Raw genomic sequence first — 19,286 nt, forward strand, 5'->3', positions numbered from 1 at the left:
CCATAGCATGGCTGCCTTATTAGCATCGCCGGTAAAATGTGCGGACCAAACGATCAGGACTTTCGCATTTTGTGACACTGGAGCAACTTAAATCGGTTGATTGGTAAGTGTTTGTTTCGCATTAAATGTGGGTATCTAGTTTCAAATGTACATACAGCTAGCGTAAATAGCATGTTAGCATCGATTAGCGTAGCATGTTAGCATCGATTAGCTGGCAGTCATGAAGTGACCAAATATGTCTGATTAGCACATAAGTCAACAACATCAACAAAACTCACCTTTGTGATTTCGTTGACTTAATCCGACAAGGCATGAAGTCTCCAAGGTTCCAAAAAATAGTCGAAAAAACGGAAAATAACAGAGCTGAGACCCGGTGTTTGTAATGTGAAAATGAATATGGCGGGTTTGTTATCTCGGTGTCGTCACTAAAAGACCGATAAACAGAAAGGTGTTTAATTTGCCAAAATTCACCCATTTAGAGTTCGGAAATCGGTTAAAAAAAATACATGGTCTTTTTTCTGCAACATCAAGGTATATATTGACGCTTGCATAGGTTTGGTGATAATGTTCCCCTTTAAGGATATCACATTTACAGCACAAACTGACTCCAAAAACTTAACGTCTTTAAAAATCAAACACTGCCCTCTGGCGGTGTTAGAGTAATACTGCAACTCGCTCGACCAGTGACAGCATCCACATGGAGGTACAGTTTGTGAGGTGAATAAACAAATCATTCCAAGAATAACATACCAATGCATCTAAAAACACATTTAGAGCAAATATGTAAAACTTTCCTTGACAATGGTAATGGAACTAAAAAAACAATTTAAATCCAAAAGGTACAACATTGTACTTTGAGCACACAGAAACATAACAGTATGGGTGAGAATACATGCACAGTATATTTTAATGTACAGTATGTATTTGAAAAGTCCAAAAAAAATGACTCAGGGCTAACTAACTTAGCTTTTACAAAAGCCAAAAGCAGTGAAGTTGTGACGTTGTGTAAATGGTAAATAAAAACAGAATACAATGATTTGCAAATCCTTTTCAACTTATATTCCAATAAATAGACTACAAATACAAGATATCTAATGTTCAAACTGGAAAACTGCAAATATTTGAATTTGATGCCTGCAAGATGTTTCAAAAGAGCTGGCACAAGTGGCAAACAAGACTGAGAACGTTGAGGAATGCTCATCAAACGCTTATTTGGAACATCCTGCAGGTGAACAGGCTAATTGGGAACAGGTGGGTGCCATGATTGGGTATAAAAGCAGCTTCCATGAAATGCTCGGTCATTCACAAGCAAGGACGGGGCGAGGGTCACCGCTTTGTCGACAAATGCCTGAGCAAATTGTCCAACAGTTTAAGAACAACATTTCTCTACCAGCTATTTCAACCATCTACGATCCGTAATATCATCACGAGGTTAGGAGACTCTGGAGAAATTGATACATGTAAGCAGCAAGGCTGAAAAACAACATTGAATGCTCGTGACCTTTGAGCCCTTAGGCGGTACTGCATTTTAAAGCGACATGAGTGTGTAAAGGATATCACCACATTGGTCCAGAACCACTTCAGAAAACCAGTAACTAAAGTTGGTAGCTACATCTTTAAGTGCAAGTTAAAACTCTACAATGCAAAGCCAAAGCCATTTATCAACAACACCCAGAAACGCCGCCGGCTTCGCTGCGCCGAGCTCATCTAAGATGGACTGATGCAAAGTGGAAAAGTATTCTGTTGCCTGACGAGTCCACATTTCAAATTGTTTTTGGAAACTATGGACGTCAAAGAGGAAGATAACCATCCGGATTGTTATAGGCACAAGGATCAAAAGGCAGCATGTGTGATGGTATGGGGGTGTATTAGTGCCCAAGGCATGGGTAACTTACACATCTGTGAAGGCACCATTAATGCTGAAAGGTACATACAGGTTTTGGAACATTTAAGCAACGTTATCATGGACGCCCCTGCTTATTTCAGCAAGACGATGCCAAGCGTGGCTTCATAGTAAGAGAGTGCGGGTACTAGACGGGCCTGCCTGTAGTCCAGACCTGTCTCCCATTGAAAATGTGTGGTGCAATATGAAGCCTAAAATACCACAACGGAGACCCTGGATTGTTGAACAACTTAAGCTGTACATCAAGAAAGAATGGGAAAGAATTCCACTTCAGAAATGTGTCTCCTCAGTTCCCAAACCTTTACTGAGTGTTGTTAAAAGGAAAGGCCATGTAACACACTGGTAAAAAATCCCCCGTGACAACTTGTTTGCAATGTGTTGCTGCCAATTAATTCTGATTTAATGATTATTTGCAAAAAATCAATCAAGTTTCTCAGTGTGAACATGAAATATCTTGTCTTTGAAGTCCATTCAATTGAATATAAGTAGAAAAGGATTGGCAAATCATAGTATTCTGTTTTTACTTACCTTTTACACAACATGACAACTTCACTGCTTTTGGGTTTTGTTCTTGAACATTGGGTACACAAACAATCTAATGAGATACACTAGAAAAATTAATAACTTTTAGAAAACAACAATAATCTGTTTTGATTGATACTTTGCAGGACAACCAAGCTTAATTCCCTGAAAGTGCATTTAAACTTAACAGTAAAAAAAAAAACCCGGAACTACACACGGGGTGATCTATGTCCCCCTGGTGGCACCTCCGAGACAACAAACTGGTTGATGTCACTGGTGGAAGCGTGGCTGTGCCGGCTCCTCTGGGATGGAGCGGTAATGTTGTGGCTGGTTCTGCGCCAGAGGAGATTCGGTTTGCGTGAACAAAGCGGGCCGACGCTTCATGGGAAGCTTGAGGAGGAACCTCCGAGACGTCACCAGGTCTCCGTAGCCCTGAGCGTGGGAGAAGGCGTAGCCTGACCGCCGGGTGCTGATTCTCCTGGTGGGAGGCCGGCGAGGAGCCGGAGCGGGCAGGGCCTCCTTCCGTAACTTATGTCTCACCTGCAGGAAGCAGAGTGGACATTTACATACAGAGAGGTGAATACCACCTGGACTCCACAGGACAAATACCTCTTGTTTCTTTGTTGACTACATGAACATGAAATACCGTATTTTTCGGACTATAAGTCGCAGTTATAAGTCGCAGACTTATACTCAGGAGCGACTTATGTGTGAAATTATCAACACATTACTGTAAAATATCCAATAATATTATTTAGCTCATTCACATAAGAGACTAGACATATAAGATTTCATGGGATTTAGCGATTAGGAGTGACAGATTGTTTGGTAAACGTATAACTTGTTCTATAGCAGGGGTGTCCAAAGTGCGGCCCGCAGCTAATCGTTTACCGGCCCGCCACACATTCTGCAAAAATTGCAAAATTGATAGTATTGCAAAAATAAAAATAAAAACATTAAAAAAAAAGTGGAATGAGGTTAAATCTAATGAGAAAAAGTGGCAATGTTGACACAAAGCTGCCATGCAGGCAGTTTTTTTGTTCCGTTTGTCTTTATTGTCTTTTTTTCCCCCTTGTTAAAAAAAAAAAGACAAAAAAATCTATGTTATAATGAATTGTTAGTTAAAAATTATCACTTTAAAATGTTTTATGTGGAAAAAATATTGCATATGTTGTGTGGTTGCCATATAAAAACATCAACGTTTTGACAAAAGAGCATAAAACTAACAAAAAATTAGTTCAAACTATTATTTACCGGCCCGCCACACATTCTGCAAAAATTGCAAAATTGATAGTATTGCAAGAATAAAAAATAAAAACATTTAAAAAACGTGGAATGAGGCTAAATCTAATGAGGAAAAAGTGGCAATGTTGACACAAAGCTGCCATACAGGCAGTTTTTTGTTCCGTTTGTCTTTTTTTTTTTTTTTTTTCCATTGTTAAAAAAAAATAGACTAGAAAATCCATGTTATAATGAATTATTACTTTAAAATTATTATTTTAAAATGTTTTATGTGGAAAAAATATTGCTTATGTTGTGTGGTTGCCATATAAAAACATCAAAGTTTTGACAAAAGTGCATAAAACAAACAAAATAATAGTTCAAACTATTATTTACCGGCCCGCCACACATTCTGCAAAAATTGCAAAATTGGTAGTATTGCAAAAATCTAAAATAAAAACATTTTAAAAAAGGGAAATGAGGTGAAATCTAATGAGAAAAAGTGGCAATGTTGACACAAAGCTGCCATGCAGGCAGTTTTTTTTTCTTTTTGTCTTTATTTCCTTATTTTTCCATTGTTTAAATAAAAAAAGGCAACATTTTTTATTTTATAATGAATTATTACAGAAAAATGATCACTTTAAAATGTTTTATGTGTGTAAAATATTGCATATGTTGGGTGGTTGCCATATAAAAACATCAAAGTTTTGACAAAAGAGCATAAAACAAACAAAATAATAGTTCAAACTATTATTTACCGGCCCGCCACACATTCTGCAAAAATTGCAAAATTGATAGTATTGCAAAAATAAAAAATTAAACATTTAAAAAAAGTGGAATGAGGTGAAATCTAATGAAAAAAAGTGGCAATGTTGACACAAAGCTGCCATGCAGGCAGTTTTTTTGTTCCGTTTGTCTTTATTTTCTTTTTTTTCCATTGTTCAAAAAAAAAAAGACAAAAAAATCTATGTTATGATGAATTATTACTTAAAAATTATCACTTTAAAATGTTTCATGTGGAAAAAATATTGCATATGTTGTGTGGTTGCCATATAAAAACATCAAAGTTTTGACGAAAGAGCATAAAACAAACAAAATAATAGTTCAAGCTATTATTTACCGGCCCGCCACACATTCTGCAAAAATTGCAAAATTGATAGTATTGCAAAAATATAAAATAAAAACATTTAAAAAACATGGAATGAGGCTAAATCTAATGAGGAAAAAGTGGCAATGTTGACACAAAGCTGCCATGCAGGCAGTTGTTTTTCTTTTTGTCTTTATTTTCTTATTTTTCCATTGTTCAAATAAAAAAAAGACAAAAAAATCCATGTTATAATGAATTATTACTTAAAAATTATCATTTTAAAATGTTTTATGTGGAAAAAATATTGCATATGTTGTGTGGTTGCCATATAAAAATATCAAAGTTTTGACAAAAGTGCATAAAACAAACAAAATAATAGTTCAAACTATTATTTACCGGCCCGCCACACATTCTGCAAAAATTGCAAAATTGATAGTATTGCAAAAATAAAAAATAAAAACATTTAAAAAGTGGAATGCGGCTAAATCTAATGAGGAAAAAGTGGCAATGTTCACACAAAGCTGCCCTGCAGGCAGTTTTTTTTGTTCCTTTTGTCTTTATTGTCTTTTTTTTCCCTTGTTCAAAAAAATAAGACAAAAAAATCTATGTTATAATGAATTATTAATTAAAAATTATCACTTTAAAATGTTTTATGTGGAAAAAATACTTCATATGTTGTGTGGTTGCCATATAAAAACATCAACGTTTTGACAAAAGTGCATTAAACAAACAAAATAATAGTTCAAACTTAAAATCGACAGATATATCGGAAGTTGATCTTGAAATTTAAGTGTTAAAAGTAAAAATAAAAAACTAATAAAAATGCATCACTTTATGAGTGGGGAACCTTTTGGATCTCAAATATATTTAGTGGGATTTTATTTTAATATTTTTGAGTAATCACAGTGAAAAGTTAATGATTCAAATCAATGGTGTCCTGCATTATTGATCTTTGAGGGCTTTAATTACTAAATAAAGGAACTCTCCTGAAGGAATCAATAAAGTACTATCTATCTATCTATCTATCTATCTATCTATCTATGTAAATACTGCATATTTCAGTTTTACTATAAAAAACAAAGTTGTCTTTGACAGAAAAGGCATAAAACCTTATTTGTTTTACTTTATATCAACCTCAAGTTGATATAGAGATTTACTGTAAGCATTAAATTTAAAAAAATAATAATAATTTGACTTATTTTTAACATTTTAGTGACTGAGACCCTGTATGCTCCACAGGAGCCCTTAGGATTAAAAAAATAAATATGTATATTTTGTTATGGTTTGAAAATGATAAATATCAAAATGGCCCCCACATGCTTAAATTTTTCCGTGTGCGGCCCTCTGTGGAAAAAGTTTGGACACACCTGTTCTATATGTTATAGTTATTTGAATGACTCTTACCATAATATGTTATGTTAACATAGCAGGCACCTTCTTGTTTGTTATTTATGCATCATATAACGTACACTTATTCAGCCTGTTGTTCACTATTCTTTATTTATTTATTTTAAATTGCCTTTCAAATGTCTGTTCTTGGTGTTGGGTTTTATCAAATAAATTTCCCCCAAAAATGAGACTTATACTCCAGTGCGACTTATATATGTTTTTTTCCTTCTTTATTATGCATTTTCGGCCGGTGCGACTTATACTCCGGAGCGACTTATACTCCGGAGCGACTTATACTGCGGAAAATACGGTAATGTATTTTATTTAAATCACGATACAGTGAAGACGATCGCATTTCACAATTTGCAATCATGCACACTTTTAGGTCACAAAATGTTTTCTGGTTTTTGTAAAACTCAATTCTTTAAAAATATATATTTTTTTGCCATTAATCAGTAGTAATTCATAAATACGTGATAATACAGCATAGGGTTGTCCAGATACCAACATTTTGGTGCCGGCACCGGTACCAAAATCTACTTTTCTAAATAAAGGGCACCACAAAAAATGGCATTATTGGCTTTATTTTAACAACACATCTTAGGGTCCATTAAACATGTGTTTATTATTGCAATTTAGTCCTTAATTAAAATAGTGAACATATTAGACAAATTGTCTTTTAGTAGTAAGTAAACAAACAAAGACTCCTAATTAGTCTGCTGACGTATGCAGTAACATATTGTGTCATTTATACACTTATTATTTTGTATTATGAGGGACAAACAGTAAAAATTTATTATTTATCTACTTGTTCATTTACTCTTAATATCTGCTTATTTTCTGTTTTAACATGTTCTATCTACACTTCTGTTAAAATGTAATAATCACTTATTCTTCTCTTCTTTGATACTTTACATTAGTTTTGGATGACACCACACATTTAGGTATCGATCCGATACCAAGTAGTTACAGGATCATACAATGGTCTTAACTTATGTTCTCGAGTGTCCAGGGACGTATTTCCTGAGTCTATGAATATAATATGGATTTAAAAGAAAAAATATTTTGTGACGATAAAAAATATTGATGTAATCATAATAGTATCGACTAGATACCGTCCAGTACTTGGTATCATTACAGTGGATGTCAGGTGTAGATCCACCCATGGCGTTTGTTTACTTTGTGACGCCGTTGAGCTATTGTATCCTCCTACTGTGTGTAGTGAAGCATGTTTAGCTATTCCTCATCCTGCAGTGATAACGATACTTGTAAGAAACATACTTTATTTTTTGCCATGGAGACGAGGATTAGTGATTTAGAAGCTAAAACACTGCCGCTAACTAGCTAGCCACGTCTTAAAGCAGCTGTTCCTGAGGGTGTTTCAGTGTTATAACTTCACCTTTATCTTTACTTTTTAAGCCAAAATGCGTCCTTTCTCCCTTTTCTGTCTACACACTGTGTGTGCTTGAAAGTACTCTGTGCACGCGCGCTGCCGAATATGCTGCTCTGCTCGTAAAACCAACAATGATATGCGGTCATGCCTGTAAAAAAGAAATATGGCGAACAGGTACTTTTCAAACAGAGTATAGTACTGTTTTGGATTCATTAGTACTGCGATACTGTACTATAGCACCAGTATACCGTACAACTCTAATTTTAATTCCTTTTTGATTCCCTCTCATCCAGCCTCTTGCTAACAAGTGTGTTGGGTCACACATGTTCTCTTATTGCTATACTGATACCATTGTCACTGATAGAGGAACAAACAGTGAACTAAAGGATGAAGTGGAGAATCAGCAGTTGGACAAAAAGCCAATATAAGAAGGACCAATGAGGATTGAAATACCTTATCATTGATGGTGGGTCTCAGCTGGATGACGATGAATCGGAAAGCTATCACGGGCAGACTACATAGGAGGGTTGTCAAGAATATGGTCAACCACACGTTAGGCTGGCTCAGGGAGTTTCTTGCCGTACCTGCAGACGCAAACACAAGAAGTATATGTCAAAGTACAAAACCAAAAGTAAATAAAAAGAGAATACAATGATTTGCAAATCCTTTTCAACTTATATTCAATTGAATAGACTGCAAAGACAAAATATTTAATATTCACACTGGGAAACTTCTTTTTTTTGTAAATAATCATGAACTTAGCATTTTTACCACTGTGTTACATGGCCTTTCCTTTTAACAACACTCAGTAAACATTTGGGAACTGAGGAGACACATTTTGGAAGATTCTCAGGCGAAATTATTTTTCATTCTTGCTTGATGTACAGCTTAAGTTGTTCAACAGTCCGGGGTCTCAGTCTCAGTGTAGTACCTGCACTCTTTTACTACGAAGCCACTCTGTTGTTATACGTGCAGAATGTGGCTTGGCTTTGTCTTACTGAAATAAGCAGGGGCGTCCATAAAAAAGACCCTGCTCAGATGGCAACATACGTTGCTCCAAAAGCTGTATGTACCTTTCAGCATTAATGGTGCCTTCACAGATGTGTAAGTTACCCATGCTTTGGGCACTGATACACCCCCATACCATCACAGATGCTGGCTTTTGAACTTTGCGCCTATAACAATCTAAATGGTTCTTTTCCTCTTTGTTCCGGAGGACACGACGTCCACAGTTTCCAAAAACAATTTGAAATGTGGACTCGTCAGACCACATAACTCTTTTCCTCTTTGCATCAGTTCATCTTAGATGAACTCGGGGCCAGAGAAGCCGGCAGCGTTTCTGGGTGTTGTTGATACATGGCTCTCGCACTGCATAATAGAGTTTTAACTTTTACTTAAAGATGTAGTGACCAACTGTAGTTACTGACAGTGGTTTTCTGAAGTGTTCCTGAGCCCATGCTGTGATATCCTTTACACACTGCAGTAGCGCCTGAGGGAATCCAAGGTCATGGGCATTCAATGTTGATTCTCTGAACCTTTTGATGATATTACTGACCGTGGATGGTGAAATCCCTAAATTCCTTGCAATAGCTGGTTGAGAAATGTTGTTTTTTTAACAATTGACTCACGTATTTGTTGACAAAGTGGTGACCCTCGCCCCATCCTTGTTTGTGAATGACGGAGCATTTCATGGAAGCTGCTTTTATACCCAATCATGGCACCCACCTGTTCTCAATTAGTCTATTCACCTGGGGCATGTTCAAAATAAGTATTTGATGAGCATTTCTTAACTTTCTCAGTCTTTTTTGCCACTTGTGACAGCTTTTTTGAAACATGTTGCAGGCATCAAATTCCACATGAGCTAATATTTGCAAAAAATAACAAAGTTTACCAGTTCCAATATTAAGTATCTTGTCTTTGCAGTCTATTCAATTGAATATACGTGGAAAAGGATTTGCAAATCCTTGTATTCTCTCTTTATTTACCATTTACACGAGGTGACAACTTCCCTGCTTTTGGGGTTTGAGTATTAGCCCATTTATTCATGTACACATAAAAAACATCCGTCAGTAGCAGCAACTCACCAATGAAGGGGAATGCAGAGGTGAAGATGAGGAACATGCCGTTGCTGTACATGGTGAAGGTGGTGGCGAAGTAGACTGCCAGGCTGCCCCACACAAAGAACTGGTTCACAGCTGTCCAGTAATAGGTGTCTAGACACAACTGGAATGTTTTCCCGTTTTTGTAAATGCACATACATAACATATCGCAAAAAAACTGTAGAAAATCGGGGCTTTGATAAAGCAGTGACATAAAAACCCTAATGCAGGGGTGTCCAAACTTTTTCCACTGAGGGCCGCACGCAGAAAAATTAAAGCATGCTGATATTTTGATATCTTTCATTTTTTCAAACCATAACAAAATATTGGGATTTTTTTTTTGTTTTTTACCTTTAGGGCTCCCAGGGGCCATAAAGGGTGTAAGTCATTAAAATTCTAAAAACAAGTCAAATTATCATTATCTTTTTTTATTTAATGCTTACAGTAAATCTCTACAGTATATCAACTTCAGGTTGATATAAAGTTGAACCAAAAAAAAAAATGTTTTATGCCTTTTCTGTCAAAGACAACTTTATTTTTGATCCGAACCGAGGATGTTGTTGTGGCTTGTGCAGCCCTTTGAGACAGTGGTTATTTAGGGCTATATATATATATATATATATATATATATATATATATATATATATATAAACATTGATTGATTGATTTTTATAATAAAACTGAGATATGCAGTAGTTCCCCCACTGCCCAAAGCATTCAGAAAACAATCTTTGATGTGAAGTAGAGCCTTGAAAAGATCAATAGTGCAGGACACCACTTATTTTAATGTATTATTATTTTGAGGTAATACAGTGAAAACATTTTTATTTATTTTTTGGCCCTTGTGTGTGAATGTGAGTGTGAATGTTGTCTGTCTATCTGTGTTGGCCCTGCGATGAGGTGGCGACTTGTCCAGGGTGTACCCCGCCTTCCGCCCGATTGTAGCTGAGATAGGCGCCAGTGCCCCCCGCGACCCCGAAAGGGAATAAGCGGTAGAAAATGGATGGATGGATGGATTTAACGCTTACAGTAAATCTCTACAGTATATCAACTTCAGGTTGATGTAAAGTTGAACCAAAAAAAAAAAAAAAAGTTTTATGCCTTTTCTGTCGAAGACAACTTTATTTTTGATCTGAACCGAGGATGTTGTTGTGGCTTGTGCAGCCCTTTGAGACAGTAGTTATTTAGGGCTATATATATAAACATTGATTGATTGATTGTTATAATAAAACTGAGATATGCAGTAGTTCCCCCACTGCCCAAAGCATTCAGAAAACAATCTTTGATGTGAAGTAGAGCCTTGAAAAGATCAATAGTGCAGGACACCACTTATTTTAATGTATTATTATTTTGAGGTAATACAGTGAAAACATTTTTATTTATTTTTTGGCCCTAGTGTGTGAATGTGAGTGTGAATGTTGTCTGTCTATCTGTGTTGGCCCTGCGATGAGGTGGCGACTTGTCCAGGGTGTACCCCGCCTTCCGCCCGATTGTAGCTGAGATAGGCGCCAGCGCCCCCCGCGACCCCAAAAGGAAATAAGCGGTAGAAAATGGATGCATGGACAGTGAAAAGATAAATAAAATCCCATTAAATATATTTCGGATCCAAAAGGTGCCCCACTCATAAAGTGATACATGTGTATTAGTTTTTTTTTGTTTGTTTTTTTACTTTCAACACTTAAATGACGAGCTCAACTTCAGATTTATCTGTCGATTTTACGTTTGAACTATAATTTTGCTTGTTTCATGCTCTTTTGTCAAAGAAAACGTTGATGTATTTGTATGGCAAACACACAATATATACAATCTTTTCCACAAAAAAACATTTTGAAGTTAAATATTTGAAATAATTGGAGCTTTGAATAGGTGAATAATTCATTATAACATTGTTTTTTATGTTTTTTTTGAGCAACGGCAAAAAAAGAAAAAAAAACCTGCCTGCTTGGCAGCTTTGTGTCAAAATTGCAACTTTTTCTAGTTAGATTTCACCTCATTCCACTTTTTTTAAATGTTTTTTTTATTTTTATTTTTGCAACAGCATTTCCAGAATGTGTGGCGGGCTGGTAAACAATTAGCTGCGGGCCGCAAATGGCCCCCGGTTCGCACTTTGGACACCCCTGCCCTAATGGATGCGATGATACCTGGTTACTAGTCCCTCACCTGAATGTTGACCGCCACAAGCAGACACGTCTGCGCCAGTAAAGCGAAGGACTGGTAGTCCGCGATGTCTTTGCCGTCATCTCGCACCGTGCCGTGCATGGCCGCCCACGGGATGAAGAAGAGGATGAGGGAGCTGTAGCAACTGTGGACCATGCAACGGATGAAAGACTTCTTGTTGAAGTAAATGTTCAGAGGCCCTGGCGAGTAAAGCTGAGGATGCTGGAAACTCCAGCGGTCATTCACGTCCTGCAGAAACACACGGTTGGATTAAAAGGGAGGAAATGACCTAAAAAGATTATGAGCGTGCAGAATGTGCGTACCTGGTCAAAGAGACTCATACCGAGGACTGGGAGAGCTGTGTACACGAGGTTGTACATGGTGATGAACCACTCATCGTACACAGTCTGAGGATAAAAACAAGAAAGGTAACAGTCGGCAAATGACGAAATTGGACAAATTTGGTACATAAATAACCCCAAAAATTATATTTGTTTGTTTTCTTACTGTACCAAAAATGAACCGAACCGTGACCTCTAAACCGAGGTACGTACCAAACTGAAATTTTTGTGTACCGTTACACCCCTAATATATATATATATATATATATATATGTATACATATATATATATCCATCCATGTTCTACCGCTTATTCCCATATGGGGTCGCGGGGGGCGCTGGCGCCTATCTCAGCTGCAATCGGGCGGAAGGCGGGGTACACCCTGGACAAGTCGCCACCTCATCGCAGGGCCAACACAGATAGACAGACAACAGATAGACAGACAACATTCACACTCACATTCACACACCAGGGCCAATTTAGTGTTGCCAATCAACCTATCCCCAGGTGCATGTTTTTGGAAGTGGGAGGAAGCCGTAGTACCCGGAGGGAACCCACGCATTCACGGGGAGAACATGCAAACTCCACACAGAAAGATCCTGAGCCTGGATTTGAACCCAGGACTGCAGGACCTTCGTATTGTGAGGCAGACGCACTAACCCCTCTGCCACCATGAAGCCATATATATATATATATATATATATATATATATATATATATATATATATATATATATATATATATATATATATATATATATACATATATAATTTATATCTATATATTTATTTATTCTGTATGTGGGTCTTGTTGGCGAATAGCAGATATGAAGAATGGAATCAACAGAGGATTTTGTGTGGGATCCTCAGTGATATCATCACTCTGATAGGAGTTAAATCTGTTATGTTTATCCATAAAATCACCATGATAGAACAAGATTAACATGAAATAGTAAATGTACATTTCAACAGCAATCCCCAAGGTTAGAGCTCTTCAGTATTTCTTACCTGTGCTGAGAACCCGCAGAAGAATGCATACCAGAAATGCACAAAGGTGAAGGTGAAGTTCTTGTAAAAGAAATACTGGAGAAACTTGCACATGCGCAGGTAGGACCAGCGGCCGTGCACCAGCAGGAGGCGCTGCAGGTACCGGAACTGGGCGAAGGAGTAATCGCTGGACAGGACAGCCTGCATGCCCTCCTGGCCGCTGATGCCAACACCGATATGTGCAGCTGATGGACACACAGGAAGTAAGGATAGTTGAATCCTAAGATGGTCATGTGACTGTGAAATTACCTTTGATCATGCTGACATCGTTGGCCCCGTCCCCAATGGCCAAAGTCACTGCCTGTTTATATTTCTTCACCAGTTCGACCACCTGGGCTTTCTGCAGGGGAGTGACCCTGCAGCAAATCACTGTTTGGCACATGCACGCTGTCCTCAACAGTTCCAGCTCCAAGCCTTTCTCCAAAGCAAAGGCCTGAAGAGGCAACAAAACATTTAGGCCAGGCATCGCAAACTTTGTGGCCAGTCTGTCCGTCTATTAGTTTGAAAATAACAAGAGTGTATAAAAGGATAGGTTATTGTCGGATTTTCATGAAATTTGCAGGAAATGTCTGAAATGGGAAAAGTGGTAAGAGTTTGGGCCTGATACGGATCATTTCTGCTATGTGTTTGTACGCTATCATCCCCACCTCCTCCCACAGGGACAAAGATAGTAGATGACTGGCTGGTTCACTGCGTTTGTTTCATTTCACTATAGATAGCTCAAAAAGTTACATGCTGATTTTCAGGAAATGTTCAAAATGGAACAAGGATTAAGTGACTACATTGTGGGACTGATGCCGACCAACGTTTAGTTTCAGGATTTTTGAGAGAATTGTATAAGGAGGTAGAGGCTGCTAGCCAAGAATGTACAACAATTCTTCTCAACAAAAAGAGGAGAAATACAACCTTAGAGGAAAATCTAATTTAAAAACATTTGTATGCTCAAACAAACCTTTAGCATAGCAGTATGTGGAATTAAATGATGGAATGGATTAAGCCAATAAATCCAAAAAAGCAGCAATATGATTCAGTTTAAGAGACTGTTCGAACAAGTTTTCACAAAGTGCACGGAACAAGAATTATGATGAACATCTTGATTTTTTTTTATTGAGACAAAGATTATTTATGTATTCAATATTTTTTTATTTACTAGGGTTTATTATTTATTTGTTATTTATTTGTTCACTGTTCTGTTACAGAGAACAAGGAAGCGGGATGAAATTGCTGTGGTATGAAAAGAGGTAGGATTAAATAAGCTCAGCTTCTTTCTACTCCTTTTCGGGCGTGCTGTAATGAAACAAGTGGAAATATGTGATATATTACATTGTATTGCATTCATGTTCCAAATCTGAACTGAACTTTTCTGTATGTTTCTGATTTTTTCTTTTAATCTTTTAGTCAGATCGTTTGATTTTCTATTTGCTTGTGGTGAAGAGGAAGGCAGTACATTGCCATCCACTGTGACTGAAATATATATATATATTTTTAAATTTATTATTTGTATTTTTTTTGGGGGGGGGGGGTGTTTCTCAGTACTTGCATTATGATTTCCCTATCAAATGAACAAATACATATCATTAAAAAAAACTTAAATGTAATTAGACATTTTAAATGACTTGAAGGGCTGTTTGCAACATTTATACAGATGTCCACAGGGCGCTAACACAAATGTGTCTTGTTAAACCAATAATGGTAAAATAAGGTGGTGATCTTGTTACATTTTTTGCTTTTGAAAAATGTAACTTTGAGAAAGTTGCAAACAGCCCCTTTAACTTAAGGCCTACAATAGCTAAGGCTCACTCTAGCTGCTGGTAGAAGCACTTAAAGGGGAACATTATCACCAAACCTATGCAAGCATCAATATATACAATGATTTTGCAGAAAAAAGACTATGTATTTTTTGTACCGATTTCCGAACTCTAAATGGGTGAATTTTGGCGAATTAAACGCCTTTCTGTTTATCGCTCTGGAGGGGATGACGTCAGAATGTGACGTCGCCGAGGTAATACAGCCGCCATTTTCATTTTCAACCCATTGTAAACATTGGGTCTCAGCTCTGTTATTTTCCGTTTTTTCGACTATTTTTTGGAACCTTGGAGACATCATGCCTCGTCAGTGTGTTGTCGGAGGGTGTAACAACACTAACAGGGAGGGATTCAAGTTGCACCACTGGCAAGAAATCTTCCGCCAGACCGCCATTGAATTTGCCAGAGTGTCTTCACATTTGACCGGCGATGCTAAGACAGACATGGCACAGAGATGTATGGATAACCTGCAGATGCATTTGCAACGATTAAGTCAACGAAATCACAAAGGTGAGTTTTGTTGATGTTGTTGACTTATGTGCTAATCAGACATATTTGGTCACGGCATGACTGCCAGCTAATCGATGCAAACATGCTACGCTAATCGATGCTAACATGCTATTTACGCTAGCTGTATGTACATTTGAAACTAGATACCCACATTTAATGCGAAACAAACACTTACCAATTGACGGATTTAAGTTGCTCCAGTGTCCCAAGATGCGAAAGTCCTGATCGTTTGGTCCGCACATTTTACCGGCGATGCTAATAAGGCAGCCATGCTATGGGCCACTTCATTAGGTACACCCACGCTATGGCCGAATAGCGTCAATAGCTATTCGCTCAATATCTTCAATTTCTTCTTCAATTTCGTTTTCGCTATCTGCCTCCATACTCCGACCATCTGTTTCAATACATGCGTAATCTGTTGAATCGCTTGAACCGCTGAAATCCGAGTCTGAATCCGAGCCAATGTCGCTATATCTTGCTGTGGTAACCGCCATGTTGTTTGTATTGGCAGCCCTGTATGACGTCACAGGGAAATGGAGAGTCACATCGCAAATAGGGAAAATCAAGAACTTTAAAGCTTTTTTTTAGGGATATTCCGGGAGGTGTAAAATTTTGAAAAAAAACTTCGAAAAATAAAACAAGCCACTGGGAACTGATTTTTATTGTTTTTAACCCTTTTGAAATTCTGGTAATGTTCCCCTTTAACAAATAAAATACAAATACTGGTTCTGAAGTGAATAATTTGTGCACCCCAGCCTCACCCCAACTTTACCTCCAGCACCCCCCAGGTAAAGTGAGTTTGACAACCCTGATTTAGATGAATAATTAGCATAATCAGTAAATTTTATGTTCTTACCAGACTGTGTCCATTTATAACAAGAGCATATTCTCCGTCCACGATGTCATCATGCACAGTTTCTGTCCTCTGAAGCCAGAAGAGGCCTGCACGAGCTTTGGTCACCGTCGGTTCCTCGGCCGCCGTGGGACACATTTTCCTTCTGGCACTCCTGAAGAAAAACAAGCAGAAAATGGAGAGTATGACTCGTGGAGTGCAGTTTTGCTGACAGACATTTAAGGGCTGCTTTAAAATCAAGATTCACTGTAGCTCTCGTTTGACTCCTTCTGATGTATTTGCAGACACCACAAACACGTCCTTCATTTCTTCTCGCAGCATGTTGCAGGAATAGCCGATGTTCTCGGCCGTCTCTGGTGACAAAGATTGCATTTGTCAAAGTGAGTCATTGATCAGCAGATTAAAACTATTTCAAACTTTGTATGTATACGCAAATCCCTGAGGGGGTGATGGACGGCTGGGCAGCGCCTGAGAGCTGCGGCCCTCCACCATGGCCCCCCCCACTCCCTCCCCTCTGTTGCTAGTCTCAATATGTACCGTTTTTTTCGGACTATAAGTCGCTGTTTTTTTCATAGTTTGGCCAGGGTGCGACTTATACTCAGGTGCGACTTATGTGTGAAATTATTAACACATTACCATAAAATATCAAATAATATTATTTAGCTCATTCACGTAAGAGACTAGACATATAATATTTCATGGGATTTAGCGATTAGGAGTGAAAGATTGTTTGGTAAATGTATAGCATGTTCTATATGTTATAGTTATTTGAATGACTCTTACCATAATATGTTACGTTAACATAGCAGGCACCTTCTCAGTTGGTTATTTATGCCTCATATAATGTACAATTATTCAGCCTGTTGTTCACTATTCTTTATTTATTTAAAATTGCCTTTCAAATGTCTATTCTTGGTGTTGGGTTTTATCAAATAAATGTCCCCCCAAAATGAGACTTATACTCCAGTGCGACTTATATATGTTTATTTTCTTCTTTATTATGCATTTTCGGCAGGTGCGACTTATACTCTGGAGCGACTTATACTCCGAAAAATGCGGTAATTCCCTTTATTTAATCACGATACAGTAAAGACGATCGCATTTCGGAATTTGCAATCATGCAAACTTTTAGGTCACAAAATGTTTTCAGATTTTTGTAAAACTGAATTCTATAAAAATGGCTCGTTTTTTTTGGGCAGAAAACTAATTGTTTTCACCATTATCCCCTCCATCCATCCATTTCCTACCGCTTATTCCCTTTGGGATCGCGGGGGTTGCTGGTGCTTATCTCAGCTACAATCGGGCGGAAGGCGGGGTACACCCTGGACAAGTCGCTACCTCATCACAGGGCCAACACAGATAGACAGACTTAAACTCCGGAGCGACTTATTCTCCGAAAAATACGGTGTATTGTAATATGTATATGTGCTTTGCTATTGAAGTTTTTTCCCACTCCAGAATGGGCCCCCTTAGGAGCCCAGTCTAGATAGTATTTTTTTTTACTCATCCTTCCCCAGCGTATGTGCTGAAAATAAAGTTTTGTTGTACTTGTGCAATGACAAAAAATACCTACCTACCTATTTAGGGTTTTGTACTCATTAATAAGATTATTGATAAAATACTGATCAAAATGGCAAAACAATATCTTACAATGTAAAAGTGATGAATACCAACCTTGTTTATCTCCAGTCAACACCCACATTTTGATGTCAGCCTTAGCCAGCTGCTCTATGGTCTGTGGGACACCATCCTGCAACTTGTCTTCTACAGCTGTTGCTCCCAGGAGCTAAATCACATATTAGTAGAATTACAAGTATGTATAATACTAAGATTTTTAGGTCAAAAAAAGAAATACGTCATCAAATTGTTCTTGCCACTAAGGCCTCCTGTGTGTATTATTTAAACCCAAAACCAGGGAAGTTGGCACGTTGTGTAATTTGTAAATAAAAACAGAATACAATGATTTGCAAATCCTTTACAACTTATATTCAATTGAAAAGATTTAAAAGACAATATATTTAATGTTCACACTGAGAAACTTATTTTTTTTTGCAAATAATTATTAATTTAGAATTTAATGGCCGCAACACATTGCAAAAAAGTTGTCACAGGGGCATTTTTACCAGTGTGTTACATGGCCTTTCCTTTTAACAACACTCAGTAAATATTTGGGAACTGAGGAACCAATTTTTTGAAGCTTGTCAGGTGGAATTCTTTCCCATTCTTGCTTGATGCACAGCTTAAGTTGTTGAACAGTCCGGTGTCTCCATTGTGGTATTTTAGGCTTCATAATGCGCCACACATTTTCATTGGGAGACAGGTCTGGACTACAGACAGGCCTGTCAAGTACCGACACTCTTTTACTACGAAGCCATACTGTTGTAACACGTGGCTTGGCATTGTCTTGCTGAAATAAGCAGGGGCGTCCATGATAACGCTGCTTGGATGGCCACATATGTGGCTCTAAAACCTGTATGTACCTTTCAGTATTAATGGTGCCTTCACAGATGTGTAAGTTACCCATGCCTTGGGAACTAATACACCCCCATACCCTTACAGATGTTGGCTTTTACACTTTGTGCCAGATAATTCTTTTCCTTTTTGGTCCCGAGGACACGATGTCCACAGTTTCCAAAAACAATTTGAAATGTGGACTTGTCAGACCAAAGAACACTTTAACGCTTTGCATCAGTACATCTTAGTTGAAATCGAACCCGGCGTCTCTGGGTGTTGTTGATAAATGGCTTTGGCTTTGCATAGTAGAGTTTTAAATTGCATTTACAGACGTAGCGACCAACTGTAGTTACTGGCAGTGGTTTTCTGAACTGTTCCTGAGCCGATGTGGTGATGTCCTTTACACACTGATGTCGCTTTTTGATGCAGTATCACCTGAGGGATTGAAGGTCCGTAATATCATCGCTTACGTGCAGTGATTTCTCCAGATTCTCTGAACCTTTTGA

At 37.8% G+C, this 19,286-nt stretch overlaps 1 protein-coding gene across 1 annotated transcript in view; it reads right to left on the minus strand.

Annotated features, from left to right (window-relative positions):
* Positions 1-221: 221 nt before the first annotated feature.
* Positions 222-19,286, minus strand: part of LOC133536470 (phospholipid-transporting ATPase ID-like) — a 118,152-nt gene continuing 99,087 nt past the window's right edge. Inside the window, exons 19-28 of the mRNA XM_061877019.1 lie at positions 18,001-18,112; positions 16,574-16,679; positions 16,330-16,480; positions 13,408-13,591; positions 13,120-13,343; positions 12,095-12,178; positions 11,775-12,020; positions 9,600-9,738; positions 7,969-8,099; positions 222-2,965 (exon numbers count right to left, since the gene is read on the minus strand). Coding sequence (XP_061733003.1) covers positions 2,696-2,965; positions 7,969-8,099; positions 9,600-9,738; positions 11,775-12,020; positions 12,095-12,178; positions 13,120-13,343; positions 13,408-13,591; positions 16,330-16,480; positions 16,574-16,679; positions 18,001-18,112 — 1,647 coding nt within the window. The 3' untranslated portion in view covers positions 222-2,695. The remainder of the gene's footprint in view (positions 2,966-7,968; positions 8,100-9,599; positions 9,739-11,774; positions 12,021-12,094; positions 12,179-13,119; positions 13,344-13,407; positions 13,592-16,329; positions 16,481-16,573; positions 16,680-18,000; positions 18,113-19,286) is intronic.

Source organism: Nerophis ophidion, linkage group LG17, assembly GCF_033978795.1.
Source record: "Nerophis ophidion isolate RoL-2023_Sa linkage group LG17, RoL_Noph_v1.0, whole genome shotgun sequence".
In the NCBI taxonomy this organism is placed as follows: domain Eukaryota; kingdom Metazoa; phylum Chordata; class Actinopteri; order Syngnathiformes; family Syngnathidae; genus Nerophis; species Nerophis ophidion.